The sequence below is a fragment of the Cimex lectularius genome, unplaced genomic scaffold (genome assembly GCF_000648675.2).
Source record: "Cimex lectularius strain Harlan isolate CLEC.00 unplaced genomic scaffold, Clec_2.1 scaffold87, whole genome shotgun sequence".
NCBI lineage: Eukaryota > Metazoa > Arthropoda > Insecta > Hemiptera > Cimicidae > Cimex > Cimex lectularius.
In genome coordinates, this window is record NW_019392768.1 from 964,505 (window position 1) to 981,513 (window position 17,009).

At 33.2% G+C, this 17,009-nt stretch overlaps 1 protein-coding gene across 1 annotated transcript; it reads left to right on the plus strand.

The window, feature by feature from the left end:
• Window positions 1-2,585: 2,585 nt before the first annotated feature.
• On the plus strand, window positions 2,586-16,735 carry LOC106667839 (cell death activator CIDE-A-like). Its single transcript, XM_014396046.2, has 4 exons — window positions 2,586-3,065; window positions 6,808-6,961; window positions 10,593-10,757; window positions 16,140-16,735. The coding sequence occupies exons 1-4, from the start codon at window positions 2,945-2,947 to the stop codon at window positions 16,282-16,284; spliced, it is 585 nt and encodes a 194-aa protein (XP_014251532.1). The 5' UTR covers window positions 2,586-2,944; the 3' UTR covers window positions 16,285-16,735.
• The last annotated feature ends 274 nt before the right edge of the window (window positions 16,736-17,009 follow it).

A 17,009-nucleotide genomic window follows, 5' to 3' on the forward strand; every position in this document is an offset into this window, starting at 1 on the left:
ATTGACTTATCGCTAAAGAGCATGTAATGTAAAACACCGTTTCTGACACCCAAAACCTACGAGAGTTAAAAATGGACAAACTAAAGGGTTAACTCAAAATTATCACAAAGTATAGAAATACAAGCCTTGCTTTCCCTACTTATAACCCTGATTTACTTATCGCTAAAGAGCATCTAATGTAAAACACCGTTTCTGACACCCGAAACCTACGAGAGTTAAAAATGGACAAATCAAAGGGTTAACTCAAAATTACCACAAAGTATAGAAATACAAGCCTTGCCTTTCCCCGCTTATAATCCTGATTGACTTATCGCTAAAAAGCATCTAATGTAAAACACCGTTTCTGACACCCAAAACCTACGAGCGTTAAAAATAGCCAAACCCAAAGGTTAAAGTCAAAATTACCACAAAGTATAGAAATATAGGTCTTGCATTTCCCTGCTTATAACCCTGATTGACTTATCGCTAAAGTGCATCTAATGTAAAGCACCGTTTCTGACACCCAAAACGTACGAGAGTTAAAAACGGACAAACCAAAGGGTTAACCAAAAAAGTATAGAAATATAGTTCTTGCCTTTCCCTGCTTATAACCCTGACTGAGCGTCTACTAAAGAAGATGTGATGTAATACAACGTTTCTGACCCAAAACCTACGCGAGTTAAAAATGGACAAACCAAAGGGTTAACTCAAAATTACCACAAAGTATAGAAATATAGGCCTTGCCTCTCCCTGCTTATACCCTGACTGAGCTTCTACTAAAGAGGATGTGATGTAATACAACGTTTCTGACCCAAAACCTACGCGAGTTAAAACTGGACAAACTAAAGGTTAACTCAAAATTACCACAGAATATAGAAATACAGACCTTGCCTTTCCCTGCTTATAACCCTGAATGACTTATCGCTAAAGAGCATCTAATGTAAAACACCGTTTCTGTCACCCAAAACCTACGAGAGTTAAAAATGGACAAACCAAAGGGTTAACCAAAAAAGTATAGAACTATAGGTCTTGCCTTTCCCTGCTTATAACCCTGACTGAGCGTCTACTAAAGAAGATGTGATGTAATACAACGTTTCTGACCCAAAACCTACGCGAGTTAAAAATGGACAAACTAAAGGGTTAACTCAAAATTACCACAAAGTATAGAAATACAAGCCTTGCCTTTCCCTGCTTATAACCCTGACTGAGCTTCTACTAAAGATGATGTGATGTAACAACGTTTCTGTCGGCCTAAGCCTACAAGTGTGTTGCTAAAAAGGGACCAACCGAAGAGTTAACGCACAGAACTACCCCAAAGTTTGTGCTTTTCCTCTCCCTGCTTATAATCATGACCTACCAGAAATTCCAAAGTGTCAGTCAGACGAATCCTGCAAGTGTTAAAAAAAAGAAAACATGGAAATTACGCACAGAGGTTTTCTCAGCGGCACTATGTCTCAGTCTGACATGAAAATAGCAAAGATGAACGAACAAGGGGAAAACTTATGGACCACGCCATATGAAAAGAACTTCATGCAAAAATTCGCTAAGTAATCTTTCCATTTTGTCTTTTTTAAAACTCACAAGTTTTGAATCTAAAAAAGTTTCTTAATTTTGAAATATACGGTACATCGGGGAAATAACCTGCAGAGACAAAGCACAGGTATTCATATCCATTTTTATCTTGAGCATGGAATATTCTTACTGGTCTGTCAGACGTCTTCCGACGTTTCTTCGTCTTCAACGTTAATCTGTGTGTTATTTCTTCAATTTGTCCTTTTCAAAACTAACAACTTTTATGCTAAAAAAAGATTTCTGAATTTTGCAATATTCGGTAGATCGGGGAAATAAACAGGCCGTGGCAAGGCATTGACATTAATTTATGTGCGACCTTGGTGCGCAATCAGCTTTTCAGCTTTTCATTTTTAGGTTATAATCTCTATGTTTTGGGTCTGTACGTTTTCCTCGTTTTGTTCTTTGATAAATATCGGTAAGAATTGGCGAAACATGGGGTTTAATCCTAATCAAATTAGATGACTTGGTAATTTCCAGCTTCAACGATAGTCTGCGTGTTATTTCTTTAGCTTGTCCTTTTTAAAACTAACAAGTTTTGTATCTGAACAAAGTTTCTGAACTTAACCAAAGTCAGTTGATGAGGGTAAACAGGTCAAGACAAGGTACCGACATCGATTTATGCGAGCTCGGTCCGTTATTTCTCTTTGGTCTTTTTAGGTTTCTAAGGCTATTTATTTTTGGAGTTTATACATCTCTTTTCTGTTTGTCCTTTGATAAAACCTCGGAGAATTGGCGAAACATGAAGATCAATTCTAATGAAATTGTGATAACTTGGTAATGGTTTTATTTTAGGGATAGGACGATCTGGAAATCTGTCAGAAGCCTTTAGTCGTTAGTCGATCTTCAATGTTCGTCTGTATGTTTTCCCTTTTGTTTGTTCTTGTACTACCAATTATTACCAATGTAATAGGCAATAAAGCTGTAGACGAGATTTGCCATTGGGTATTTCATTTATTGGCGGGCTGGTGTTGAGGATGAAGATGTCGCTGTCTGCGGAGACCTAGTTTGAGCATGAAACACTAGAGGCCTAAAAGAGAAGAGGTTAACAGATTGTAGTTAGTAGTAGTACTTAGTAACCAAGTTTGCTCTTTTTAAAGTAACGGAAAGCTGCCCGTTTTTAATTTTGTTTCTTCCTCCTTCCTGGATTAAAACTTGAATCGGGGTTGGAAAGGGTTTCTGGGTCACAGGATAGCCCGAATTAGGTCGTCTGGATAAGGGCGTGACCCGATTCGAAATAAAAACTGCCAGTTCAGTAGCCCAGTCGGTTATTGATCAGTGTAGGTAACTGGGTCACACCCCGACCCAATTCCGCTGTTTCAACCCTTCGCCACCCCTTGCCGCCTCGTATAAAACGGGCCGGAGGCGCTTCCCGAGGGCTCACTCCGGAGCGACCATGGGCGAGGAACTGGAGGCGTTCGGCTCCGACGAAATGACGCCGTATAAAATCGTCGACGCGACCCGGGAGAAGCGGTTCGGAGTCGTGGCAAACTCATTGGAGAACCTCGTCGCCCGCGGTGAGTGTCGCATGTCGCCTGTCACATGTCACTTGTCACTTGTCACTAACTTACTAACGAACGTGCTGATTTTTTATTTCCACCCCACTTTGTATCGATGCAACTCCTCGACGGACCTTTCCCTCCCAAAACACCCCCGACCCACCCCTTGTTTTTGAGCCTTTCAGCCGGTGCTGCATCAATTTCAAAAACATTTTTTAAATTATTTTCTGATAAAATATTATTAACAATTTAAATATAAATAAGGGAGGATATGTAATTAATTTATATTTTAAATCTTAATTGTATGCTGAGTAATAAAAAAAACTAGTTTTTATAAAGACAAAAAAAATATATGTCATATTTCTACTTAACTATTTGCACATATTTACAAACAAAAGGAAAAAAATTCTAAAAAATTAACATCCTTAGTGTCCCAATTCTTTAAATAAATATAAGCCTGGATTTTTTTTACATCTTTTTTTTCTAATTTGCTTGTCAATGTAACAATGTCATTTCTACACAGTTATTTTTATGATTTGTATAAAAAGGAAAAGGGATTTTTTGCTTCCTTGCTTTGCATTAAAAATAAGCCAGATTTTTTCCAAGTTCACATAAATATGACAGCTTAAAGCACATGGTGTTCAGGACACTAGTGTACCTAGTCTTCTATTAAAGAGACATTGAATTTTACTTAAATACTGTCTTAATTGCTTTAAAAATGTGTACTTTTATTTGTCATTTTTATTTATTTTTAATTTGCTCGTCAATAGATCAATTTCTACTTAGCTGTTTTTAAAATACATATAGAAATGAGAATGGATTTTTTTCTTATTTTTCCTTGCTTTGCTTGATCTGCGTTTAAAATAATTAACAAGTATGCTTTTCCGAAGTTATCAACTTACTTGTGTACCGACTCTTTAAAACGGATATTAATTTTTCCTTTGATACTGTCTTAACTGCTTAAAAAAATAAACTTTTTTAAATTTTTTGCTTTGTTATTCAATACATTACTACCATTTCTACTTAGTTGTTTTTAAGATACTTATAATAGAAATAAGAAATAATATTTTTTGTTGCTTTCCGAGTATTAAAAAATAATTAGCCAATTAACCATTATTTTCTTTTAATACTGTCTTAATTGCTTAAAAAAGAAGCTTTTTTGATTTTTTACTTTGCTTTTCAATATATCAATATCATTTCTATGTAGCTGTTTTTAAGATATTTATGGAAATGAGAAGTATTTTTTTTGCTTTCCGAGAAATTAAAAAAAAATTAACTTTTCAACCGTCTTGTTTTGTTTTAAAGTCACATGACTTACTAGTCTACACAGTTTCTATTAAAGAGTTAGAATTTTCTTTTAATCCTGTCTTAATTGCTTAAAAAAAGAAGATTTTTTGATTTTTTACTTTGCTTTTCAATATATCAATATCATTTCTACATAGCTGTTTTTAAGATACTTACAGATATGAGAATGGATTTTTTTCTTATTTTTGCTTGCTTTTCTTAATCTGCATTTAATAAATAACAAGCTTGTTTTTTTTTTTTTTTTTTTTTTTTGTAAGCTATCAACTTACTTGTGTACCTAGACTCTTTAAAACAGATATTAATTTTTCCTTTAATACTGCCTTAATTGCTTAAAAAATTAATAACTTTTTGTATTTGTCTTTTTTCTTTATTTTTAATTTGCTTGTCAATGTATCAATAATATTTCTACTCAGCTATTTTTAAGATACATATACAAATCATAAGAATTTTTTTCTTGTTTTTGCTTTTATATTTTTGCCTTTAAAATAATTAATAAGCGTGCTTTTTTGTAAGTTATCATTATACTAGCTTATTATTATTCGGAGGATGTGAGATGCAGTCTGGTGTGACATAGGTTTTAGAAAAACATTTTCTTTATTGTGCCAACGTTTCGATCTTTATTGAGATCATCTTCAGGGCCTTGGATTTATAAACATTGTTTAAATTTTACAAATACATGGAGGATGTGGAAAAAAATGAATTTATACAAAGCTAGGAAATGTTAGATTAAAAGAAATAAATAAATTTATGCAATGCGAGAAAATTTGAAAAAAAAATGAATTCATACAATGCTATAAAATTTTAGATTCAATGAAAGTATTTGTTTATCAAAGTGTTCGTTTTACGTGTAGATGTCATTCTTGTCTGGGGTGTTGAGAGTGCCAATGAGATATTGATGTTTTTTTTCACATCCTACATGTATTTGTAAAATTTAAACAATGTTGTTTATGTTTATAAAGCCCTGAAGATGATCTCTTAAACAATTCTTTTCCGGTTACTGTGGAATAAAAGTAATTCTCATGCCTGCTTTTTTTTATAAGTCCTCATAATAATGCATGTGGTATACAATCAACTTACTTGTTTGCTAATTTTGTATAAACTAACAGTTACTTAATAATTTTGTATTAAAGAAATATTGAATTGTATTTTACTACTTAAAATAAGCCTTTTTTTCTTTTCTTTTCTTTACTATACAACTTATTTAGCTTACTAGTGTACCTGGCCTTCTGTTAAAGCTATATTGAATTTTCTTTTACTACTGTCTGAATTGCTTAAAAAAAAAAAAAAACTATATATATATTAGCTTTTCTTTGTTTTTTTCTTTCTGTTTATTTTTCTCATCAATATAATTTCTACTAAACTATTTACATGTATGATACATACATCAAGAAAGATATTTTTTCTATAAAATTAACTGCCTTGCTTTCTTCATTGCTTCAAAAATGAATAAACCTGGCTTTTTTCATGGTTTGTTTGCAGTTTGCATTCATCCATAAATAAAAGAATCTGGTTTTTTATTAAGGGTAATTGACTTTTCTTTTACTTCTGTTTTAATTGCTTCATTTTGTATTTATTCATTTTACTTTATTTTATTTTATTTTTTTTAACTGCTTGTCAGTATTTCAATGTTATTTCTTCTCAACCATTTATATAATTATATCTGCGCCCTAGGGGCAAAACTGAATCAGTTATGCTTACTTATTACAAAAAAGCTCCCCTAATTATTTGCTTAGTAAAAAAAAAAAAAAATCATGAATAATCTGGATCCGCAGTGTGGTCTTGATGAAAAAGCAAATTCAATAGTTACTGTTTAGCTTTTGACCTATTTTAAGGCCATCATCAGGGCAAAACAATCAAATATGAATACAAATTGACATAATTAAGTTTTTAATAGATTTCAAATTTCTTTGAAGTCCGACTCATCTCAACATGCCAAAGGCTGTGGCAAAGTACTTTTTATAGCCTAAATTGCTTCCTCAGCATTAAATAAAAGTCTGCCAAAAGGTCCAAAAGCCAAATGGTTGAATAAGGGACAAATTTTCGTGAAATCAATCTGTCTTCTGGTTTTTAAGTTCTCATAAGATAGATATTATTTTATGTGTTTTTATTAATATTTTTTATTACATATTATTTTATAATCTAAAGCAATAGTTTTGTGAAGGAAAAATAATGCAGTTTTTTTTTTCTTGTTGAACTCTGCTGATTAAATCAAGAGTTTGGGCATTTCTGATAATCTTTTTTGACTTTTGGCCTGCTTATCACTGTTTTGGTCTAAAACTTATTTAATTATAAACTGGATAAATTAACATATCCTGTGTGCTAAATGTTTTTTCTCCATTTTGATCTTTTAATTGTGTTTCGGCTTCTTGCCACGTTCATCATGGACAATGTTTCTACACCACATAGTAAACAAGAAACTAAGTAAGTTATTAAGATCAAATTTTCTGTTTTTTAGCCGTGGAGAAGCTGGGATTGGCCGGGTCCGTCAAAGTTGTCCTCGAGCAGGATGGAACCGAGGTCGACGAGGAAGACTATTTCACGACCCTCGAAAAGAACACAAGCCTCATGGTTCTCATGCAAGATCAGAGTTGGGCCCCTCCAGGACGAAGGTGACTATCTCATTTCTATCGATACAAATTCTCTTCTTTAAAACGAAGTATTAAAATAAATAAAACAAGACACTTTTTCTGCCTATCCTTTCGATCTCCTAGCTATTCAATTCGACAACATAAAAGCTTAAGTCTATTCGATTAAAAAGTAGCTAACAAGCTTTACTTGCTTTTGCTTCTCTTTTAAAAGCCTGGTTTGTCTCATTTGATTTTAAGGGTAATGACGTAAATCTTAATTATAGGGGATGCAGAAGGTGTGTTACAATTTTCACTTTATAATATTAAATTAAATCATATGCGATAATAGCTTAATCCAGTGATAAAACACAAACTCAAGCTGGCGAAGTATTTTTTTGTTCTGTTTCTTTGTTTTCAATTATTCATCTTATGCAAAAATATGAAAATCATACAATCACTAATGTTTTGCAGAGTACTTATATCACTCTCCCTGACAAAATTATAAGCCATCCTAATTTTTTCACAAACAAAAATTGATAGTAGTAGATACCCATTTATCTAATATTTTTTGACTGTTTTAACATTTAATATTTTTTAAAACTTTGTCACTTTTCTATGGTAATGCTATTGTATTCCTCAGTTGAATTGTACTGCTTCTGTTGGGCATACTGCTCGAGAAAGTTTTCTTGTAGTGGTTTACCTTAATTATTGTAAAGAAATTTTCTATGTTGCCTCAAACTTTGTCCTGTTCGTCTGAAAAAGCCAGACTGTCATGCAGAAGGGCTTAACTCCAATTAGGGGTAATTTTACAATATTTTTTTCAAATTATTTTCAATTAAAACGCCAAGAGCTAAAGCCAAAATTTGTGCTAGTGCGGAAAATACGAGAAAAACTTCTTCAACAAAAATGGACTAAGGACTTCAGTAAAATACCACTTAAAAAAAAGAAAAAAAATGGAAATCGACAGATGACCACTGTTCTTCCCACCCATGGTCCCAAAAGGCTGCTGGTTTCATTTGGCTCATAGACCGGATGTTAAAACTTCCGCTAAAACCTGATAACTATAAAAAAGAATTAAAAACTATTAAAACCTTAGCAAAAAACAATGGGTATCAAGAAATATTTATTGATAGTTGCTAGTTAAAAGAATAAAAAAATTAACTTTAAACGAATCGACAATAGGACTCAGCCACCCCATCACAAATAAATCATTAGGTTTCCGTTGTTTGCCATACATTGGTGAATTATCGGAAAAAGTTAGTAAAATTTTTAAACAAGGTTTTAGAATAGCTTTTTGAAGTACGGGTTCGCTTAAAAACATCCTCTCAAAACCTAAAGACAAAGTAGACAACTTGGCAAAAAACGGGGTTACCAACTCAATTGTAATGATTGTGATATTAAATATATAGGACAAAGCGGTAGAGAAATAAAAACAAGAGTAAAAGAACACTTACCTAAATCGAGCAAATTTTCGGAATTTAAGGATCATCTAAAAGAAACAAAACAATTTCAATTCAACTTTAAATACAAGAGTGTTACATAGTTTCAACAAAGGGAAAGAATTAGATTAGTTTGAGAAATTTGAAATTACAAAATGTAAAATTGAACATGGTGATAAATGCATTAATAATATAACAGATTTTGATCTACCTCCCATTTTCAATATGTACATAAATAATATCAAACACCCAAATAATTAAACTAATTATTTTAATTGTTATTATTTTTATAGTACTTTATAGTAATATTAAGTATTTACTAGTATAATATTTATTTGTTATAATTTCCGCGTTTCGCACGTTCAAAATTGAACGCCATTAAAAAATCAGCTGCTAATTGGAACGTCGCGTTGGCGGAGGTATCAGCGGTTCACTTTGGCGATTCATGTCGAGAGACATGGTTGTAGAAGTCCTTCAACCTGATGATGAGATAAAAGGCTCGAAATCCGTATCGTTGCAAAACAACTTACTGTGAGTAGGAACTATCTTTCTAAAAAGGATGACCACTGCGACATGAGGAAACAGAGAAAAAACACATCCTTTGCAAATGGAAAAGGCAACAGTGCCTAGGAAAGAAATTCTTGTGCAACCTTGAAGAAGACCTAAAGAAATCTAAACCTTCCAATAAAATTTGTAGTAGTTTGTATATAATAGACAAAAGTTTAAGTGCCTAGGGAGAAAAACCATTTGACAAACCTATAAGCACAAAAATTCTAAACCTAATAATTACAAAGATCTTAGGCAGACTATACAACATAGTAAAAACAATAAATGGTGGCCTATAATTTAATGAGGGAATAAATTAAAAATTATGAAACACACTCATATAGAGAAAAACTTTCATAAAGAAATTCTTGCATAATTGGTAAATTAATGAAATTAATAACTTTAAATATATTTTTTCTTAATTTTGTAGATAAAATAAATAGAGGAGGGTCATGGTTGAAATAAAGTCTACCTTATTTTATTAATTATAATAAACCGTTTTTTTAATTTTTAATTAAAAAAGTGATTATATTGCAGAAAAGATTTTTTTTGTTTTTTTGTTAACTGGTAGAATTGATTAATGCAGCAGTGAGGTTATTAAAAGTACACTGTAAGTAATACGAGCAATTCTCTCCTCAAATAAATATATTTGCACGTTAAATGTTTTTTTCGTTCCTTTGGCTGTGTCTTTTAACGTACACATTCCCATCCCGAAAGAAAATAAAACTTGTCTTTTTCCAATTTTTGTTTTGTTTTGTTTTGTTTCTCACAAAATTATATCGTTGTGACTGTCTCTCCATCTTTTCCTATTATCTCTATTCCAAGGGTGGTCCCGTGTATGATGTTTGAATTCTCCTCGCTCAGATCTGCACTGTTTTACCACCCTGTGCCCACGAGACGAGACCCACGCTGTCGCCGTAAGTATTAAAAAAAAAAAAAAAACCAGAGAGAAAGAGAAAAAAGTGACCAAAAATAAAACTGAGAATAAATTGATGTAGGCGATATATTTTATTTTCCTGCCTTTGCTCGCTTATTTCTTGACATGCTCAAAAAGCACGCCTAGTTTTCACTTATTTGTTACCACGACATTTTTCTTCTTTTTCGGCACACTGCTTTGTTTCAATTTATAGTTTTGGCTCATGCGTAGTGGGTATCCAGGCTTTTATCCCTTTAAAATCTCTTCCTATTGGATATTTTTGGTTTTGATTCTTAGATCAAGTGTGTTTTTATATGATTCATCTCTGAACTTTTCAATTTTGCCAAGTTTTTATTTATTTCTGTGTTGAATCCGTTCAGAAAGAGAAAGAGGTGCTCTGTTCGTTTAAAAAATCCACAAAATAGTCTTAAAACTACCTAATGTGAAGTAAGAGTACTTTAGATTATAAAAATTGTGAATAAAATTCAATTAAATATTAAATTTTATTTCCTGTGTTAAATTATTTCTCGTCTTGATATTTACTGTCTTCTGTACACTTTGCTCTTTTTTGCTTCAGTCGAAGGAAGTATATTATCTGGCCCTGTTGGATATTTCAAGGCATCAATCAACATTAGAATAGAATGGATTATTTCTCTTTCTTGAAAAAAAAACCCCTTCAAACGAAAATCTTATTTCAACTCTAAATGGATTTTTCTCCAATTTTGAACCAATTTCTTTTTCATTCTTTATAATTGACGTTTGTTATGTACAGAAAGGGAGAAAGTAGTTGCGACCAGACTGACGGAGGCAGAGGTATACAGGGTCTACTGCAACGGCTCCAATCGGACATCGGCCAGGTATCGCTACTTGGAGGCTATGAGCTCGAATTGCTGTCGGACATGGACCCTGACAGTCTCAAGGACATCGTCTCGGACAGGTAACACAAAATACATTTTAAAAAATTATTTTATATATTTTTTTTTTTTTTTTTTTTTAATATTTTAAGATGAAGTGGTTAAGGGGATCTTTTTTGTAATCTTTTTGAAAAAGAAAAACTCAGATCTGAGAGTTTTGAGATCAAATTGAAATCGAATGGAATCTTGTTTGTTTTCATCGATGAGTTAAAATTTTTGGATTATTTCAGATCGATTAGCCTTTCAGACCTAAATAAAATCTCGCCTAAGGGTGGCCTTCGGAAAGGCAAAGTTTCGCGGAGTCATCAAACCTTGGTGAAAAATCCTGCAGCGGAACGGATGGAAAAGTTGAAAAGATATCACCAACAGGCGTCCCTAAGCTGGGTTTTGTCGACAAAAACGAAACTTTTGTTATATACCAAATAAATCCCTTTTCCCTGAGTAAGTCTTTAACTGCGAAACATTCGTTTTTAACCTCGAGTTTAAAAGAAATATACTTATACTCAACAATCCAATGATCGGGATAAAATGTTTTAGTTATTACAATAGTTTTTAGTAAAATACTTCATTTTTATTGGATAAAGTAACTTTTAATGGACTTCCAAAAATTAACATGGCGAAGTTCTTAATTTAATATTTCTTATTTAATTGAGATCAAAACAATAAATATATATATTTTTTGTTGATTGTTATTCAGGGAGTCAGCCAGGAAAGAAAAATGTTTTTTATACATATACATATTTGCCATTTTATTTCCCTACTATAAAATTATTAAATATACAATATAAAAAATAAATTTAAAAAATTTCCCTGGCTGACTCCTTGACAGACAGTCAATAAAAATGGAATCCAACACAACCGGAAAAAAAACCCAAACATATATTTTGTTCCAAAACTTAAAAAGACAAGATTCCTTTAATTTTCTACTACTCCATAAAATGCGTTAAAAAAACAAAATCTCAGATGTGAGTGACTTAAGAAAATCAAATTAATTCTTTTGATTTTGTGTGTAGTAATCCCATACATGTTATTTTCCTAGTTAAATTTTGACGACTGTTGTGTATGGGTAAGTCGAATGTTTCCCACACTTTGAAACCACTGATCGTCTTAAATTTTCATTTTGTGTCTTCTTTCATCTGTTATGGTGATGAATCAGTCAATATGCCGTACGAAATATCACGTTTGCTTTGTCGACTTTTTTCTCATTTCCCCCATGATTTAAAATACACCCAAAGGCAAAAAACCAGATACTTGACTTACTTTCCATAATAATTAGATATAAAGATTAATAGTTGATTTAATGTTATTTATATTTATAGTGCTATTAATCCTTTTACACTCTTTGGATTAAAAATAAAGAAAATTATTTCAATTTCATCCTTTCCAGAGCCAACTTTTCGAGTGAGTTAATTGGTTTTTGAAACTGTTGTCTTTGACAAAACTTTTTTTTTTGGTTTATGACGTTAAACCAAAGCACAGATTTAAGTCGAGAAGATTTTGCCTGGACCAACAGCAGATATAGCCTGTGTTACATAGCCCAAGTCCTGGGTGTGCTGGGCTCTACCATCCATGATGATCTTCAGTGGTTTAGGGCCACTGTAAGCCTCGATCGAGGAATAGGTATTGGTCGACCACGATGTACGACGGATAAAGACGATTGTTTGATTGCTCTTACTGCACTAAGGAACCATCTTATATATGATCTTATACGATAGGTAGTAAACTCCTAATGACCCGTAATGTAAGGGTGAACTCTGAAACAGTCATCAGAAGGCTTTGTGAGAGTAGCCTAGTCCCTAGACATCCTACATGGAAAGGAATCAAGTAAAAAGGCGGCTTTGCAAATCGGCATCTCCCTTGGACCCTTCAACAATGGTCTCTTCACAGATGAGTGCCGATTTTGGTTGTGACAATCAGATGCCAAACTGATTATGATGCAATACGATCTTGAGTACACTTAGGTACCCTGAGGAAGTTCTGGAAGCTGTTGTCTCATTTGCTCCATTTATTAAGGTCAACATTTGGTTAATGCATAATAATGCTCAACCGCATGTAGTTCAAGTTCTCACCCATTATTTCAAGCTAGGGATTACGAGAATTTCCTGACATGAATCCCATAGAACACTAACAGGATAATAAGAGATGGGCCAGGTCGTCTGAGAGGCGGGTCAAGAGCACGATTTGTAGATGGCCCTCCGAGAACCTGAGCCGGAAACACAGAATCATCCTTACGGGATTAAGAATAGGCCATACACGGTTGACACACGGGCACCTGCTCTTGGGCCAAAGCCCATGCAGGTGCCCCTTATGCAGAGAAAGGTTGCTCGATGTGTCCCACATATTGGAAACATGTCATGCCTTGGCTCCCTACAGGGAGCGTGTAGGCATGCCATCCAATCTGAAAATGGTGCTCGAGCACTGCAGCGGGTTTCTGGGTACCCCGGTTCCGCTTTTTAGGGGAAATTGGGATTTTTTATTGTATATAATATATTCATGTGTTGTGTGTCTATATGTTTTGTCTGAGTGCATGTATTTATTAGCGTGAATGGCGAGGGGTGAGGGTGAAATATAACGTCATCATCACTCCTCGAACGATGAGCGCGTAAGAGTGTGTGTTCGGGATCGATGGCGAATATTTATAAAATTATCGACCCCAACCTAGATTAATTTGAGTATTGGTCGGTGGAGGAATATCAAGTACTCCACCGACCAAACGGAATGAGTGTACTGTATGGATGTATTTATGTGTATGAATGTATTTATTTGTGTGAATGAAGTGTTTGAAAGGGTAAATAGAATATAGACTTAGTTGGGGGCTGAAATGACCTAAACATCAGAAGCTCGTCAAAAAAAAAAAAAAAAAAAAAAAATGGGTTCAACATTGTTCGCTGCCTCCTACAAGTGTGCTTTTTGTAGAAAAATGGGATTCTGTTTCATAAGACAAAATCCGATCACTTATTTACTCGATGCTTAGGAGGCTTAAAGCCCTCCGCGAGACCAGATGAGATATATGTGTTAGTAAGAGCAAAAATATGTAATAAATTTTTAGTTAAATTTTAATCTACCACTGATTTCCCTGTGTTTTGTTGAATTTTCTTTTAAAACCATCATAATTAAGTAATTTTTATTAAAACTGATGAATATCTGATCTCGTTTAATTTGATTTTTATTAAAATAAGTACGTTGTAATTAATATCACAATAAAAACACATATAGTTTGAAGTGAGCAACAAAATTTTGGGCCAAGTGTCTGGTTTTTCTTTGTCTTTGAGTGTATAAAGAATGCGATGATATTAGTGCCTGTTATTAGTGCGTTGTTTTTTCTGTTATGTCCCGACTATATTTTTATATCCATGCCATTTGACTGTTTATCAAATTATTAGGCACTTTTAATGTTTAAACCCTGAATTGAGATTCGAAATGGCAAAAACACCTACGCATACCAAGCATGTAACACTGGTGTTTTTTCTGCATACATTTGTATATTCCACTGTAATAAAAAGAAAAATGGAAACTTCTTGCAAATAAATCCGATTGATGTTTGTTTAATGTATGCCAATATGAAATAATACTTTTTTTTATGAACTTGTTTTTTGTTTTTGTTTTTTCTTTCAAAGTAGATTTATCTTTTGAGTTATGTATTTCTTAAGTTTACTTCACATTAGAATATAATTAATGTTAAATTTATAAATATAAGTTTTTATATTTATATTCTTTTCTCTCTATTGTTTAAAAGGAGTGCTTCATTAAAAAATGAATAAATGAAATTTTTCTTAACCCTATAGTGGAAAATATGACATTATTGTTAAATTCACTAATTTCGTGGTCCGCTTGACCAATTAATATATTACAATTAATTAAGGTTTTTAGTTGTGATAAAAAAGAATGGCACGAGCGGGATTCGAAACCACGATCTTCGGTTTGATAGCCGCTGCTGTACCACTTGAGCTATCGTGAGCCATCTCAACCCCACCTTTTGAATTTTCCCTCCTTTTTGCCATTTTTCAAATGTCATGTAATCGGATTGGATTTTCGTTGATGAATGAAATGGCCACGGAGAGCATTAGTGAAGTATACTTCATTTTAATTCATTAAATTCACTAATTTCGTGGTCCGCTTGACCAATTAATATATTATAATTAATTAAGGTTTTTAGTTGAGATAAAAAGTCAATGGCACGAGCGGGATTCGAAAATTGAAAAATGGCAAAAAGGAGGGAAAACTCAAAAGGTGGGGTTGAGATAGGAAGTTGGTGCCCGAGTGGATCGAGGTCACGATAGCTCAAGTGGTAGAGCAGCGGCGTATCAAGCCGAAGATCGTGGGTTCGAATCCCGCTCGTGCCATTGACTTTTTTATCTCAACTAAAAACCTTAATTAATTGTAATTATTGTTGAATTTAAACAATTGTTATTGTCTCTGTTCATGTTGATCCTGCTTGTCAGAATTTTGGCATTTTTCATCATTTGACCCGATAATCATGAAAAAAAAAATTATTGGCTAAACCATATGATAGAACTAAAGTACTCTAAAGTAACAAAAACAGATCCCCCCATTGACAGATAACGAGAACAGGCAGTCCAGGAAAAAATGGTTTTGTCGTGAAACATTTTGAAATTTCAGATTTTTCTCTATTGCCTGATCGTATCTGATTATCCTCGTCTAAATTGTCAGGAACGTTCAACTTCTCAATTTTTATCACTTTATCGACAATTTTGAGATGCTTTAATAACAACAGACTGACAGGTAGATCAGACATGATCAAGCTTTTATAACAACTATGTTTTAGTCGTCCTGGTTACTAAATTAATTATTTAAATTGATTTGTAATTTTTATGTAAAGTGCGGTTCAGATTAAAAATTAGTGTCACAAGCGGGACTCGAACCCACAACCTCACAGCCTATACCCCGCACTCTAACCCCTCGAGCTATTGTAATGACTGGTCCTCAAGGGTATAGGCCAGGAGATTGTATGTTCAAGTCCTGTAAGTTATACAAATTTTTGATCTCAACCACACTTTACATAAAAAATAATAATAAAATAATAGCCTAGTCTTCTTTTGAAGTTCAGTTCCACACATTGAAGTTTTTCATCGTGTCAGAAAATCATGTCCTATTTGGTCAAGATTAATTATCATTTAAGTTTGTAATTTTGGTCATTATCGATCATTTTGGTGTTCCTGTGCTGGTTTGGTCTGTAAGCCTTGTTTCAGCATCTGAGACCCCAATCCAAAATAGGCAGGCCAAAATGATCGATGAAATCTCAAATTTAAGAGGCAATTTTAAATTTTTACAATATCGAGGCTAAAACTTGGAGAGATAAGAATAATACCGGGTCACTATTATTTAACCATTATCAAAGTTTTCCTCCTTTATAAAATCAATAAATAAGATTTCTGTTTGCCCAGGGTGTTCCTTGACCAGTTGAAAGAAGCTAGTGGGAGATTCCTGAGTGAGAAGAGGCAGGCGCAGGATGCGATGGACCTGCTTAAGATCTACCACCGCCAATCCGGAGGCATTCAGGAGAAGAAAAAAGGGACACTAGCTCAATGAGGAGATCAGATCCATTTCCAACAGCTGCTCGCAGATGCTCACCAACTGCCTACCCTCTATGATCTCGTCTTTCTTGTCACAACGAGCGGGGTGTGCATCCAGAGCAACAGACCATGTAAAATTTGTTAATTTAATTTATTATTTGTTAAGGTTGCAGTTAAAGAGCAAGAGAAAATGGCTAGGAAATGGATTTAAATAAAAATCTTATATATTATTATTTCTTTTTCTTTTATAACTTCAAGAAAGGAAAGAATGAAAAAATTTAACTGCATTATGCTTTTTGTGTGTTATTTATGTCATGTTTCACTCATACCATTTTTAATTTCATAACTTCACTAAAGTCAAATTAAATCAGGTTGGTAAACAAATATTTAAACAAACTAAAGAAAGCTAATTGTAAAGCATTTGTGATAATTAATGTTTCTAATAAAACGATGTTGTCAGGAGTTTATAAGTGAGCAGAGATTTTTTTCAACCTTCTTTTATTTTAATATAGCTGTGTGATAGTTTTCAAACTTTTTGATTTTTTTAAATGTACACATTTAAATAAAAAATCCAAACTTTTAAATAGTAATGAAATCAAACAACATGTGAACCCTCAAAGCCACAGGTATATCTGTGCGTTGCCTATGGGATATTGGTTTTGCGCTAGTCGGACTCTCAAGAGTATTTCAAAGGCAGTATTTCAACATCACAACATTTCTCAAGCTTCTACTTCTGTTTCT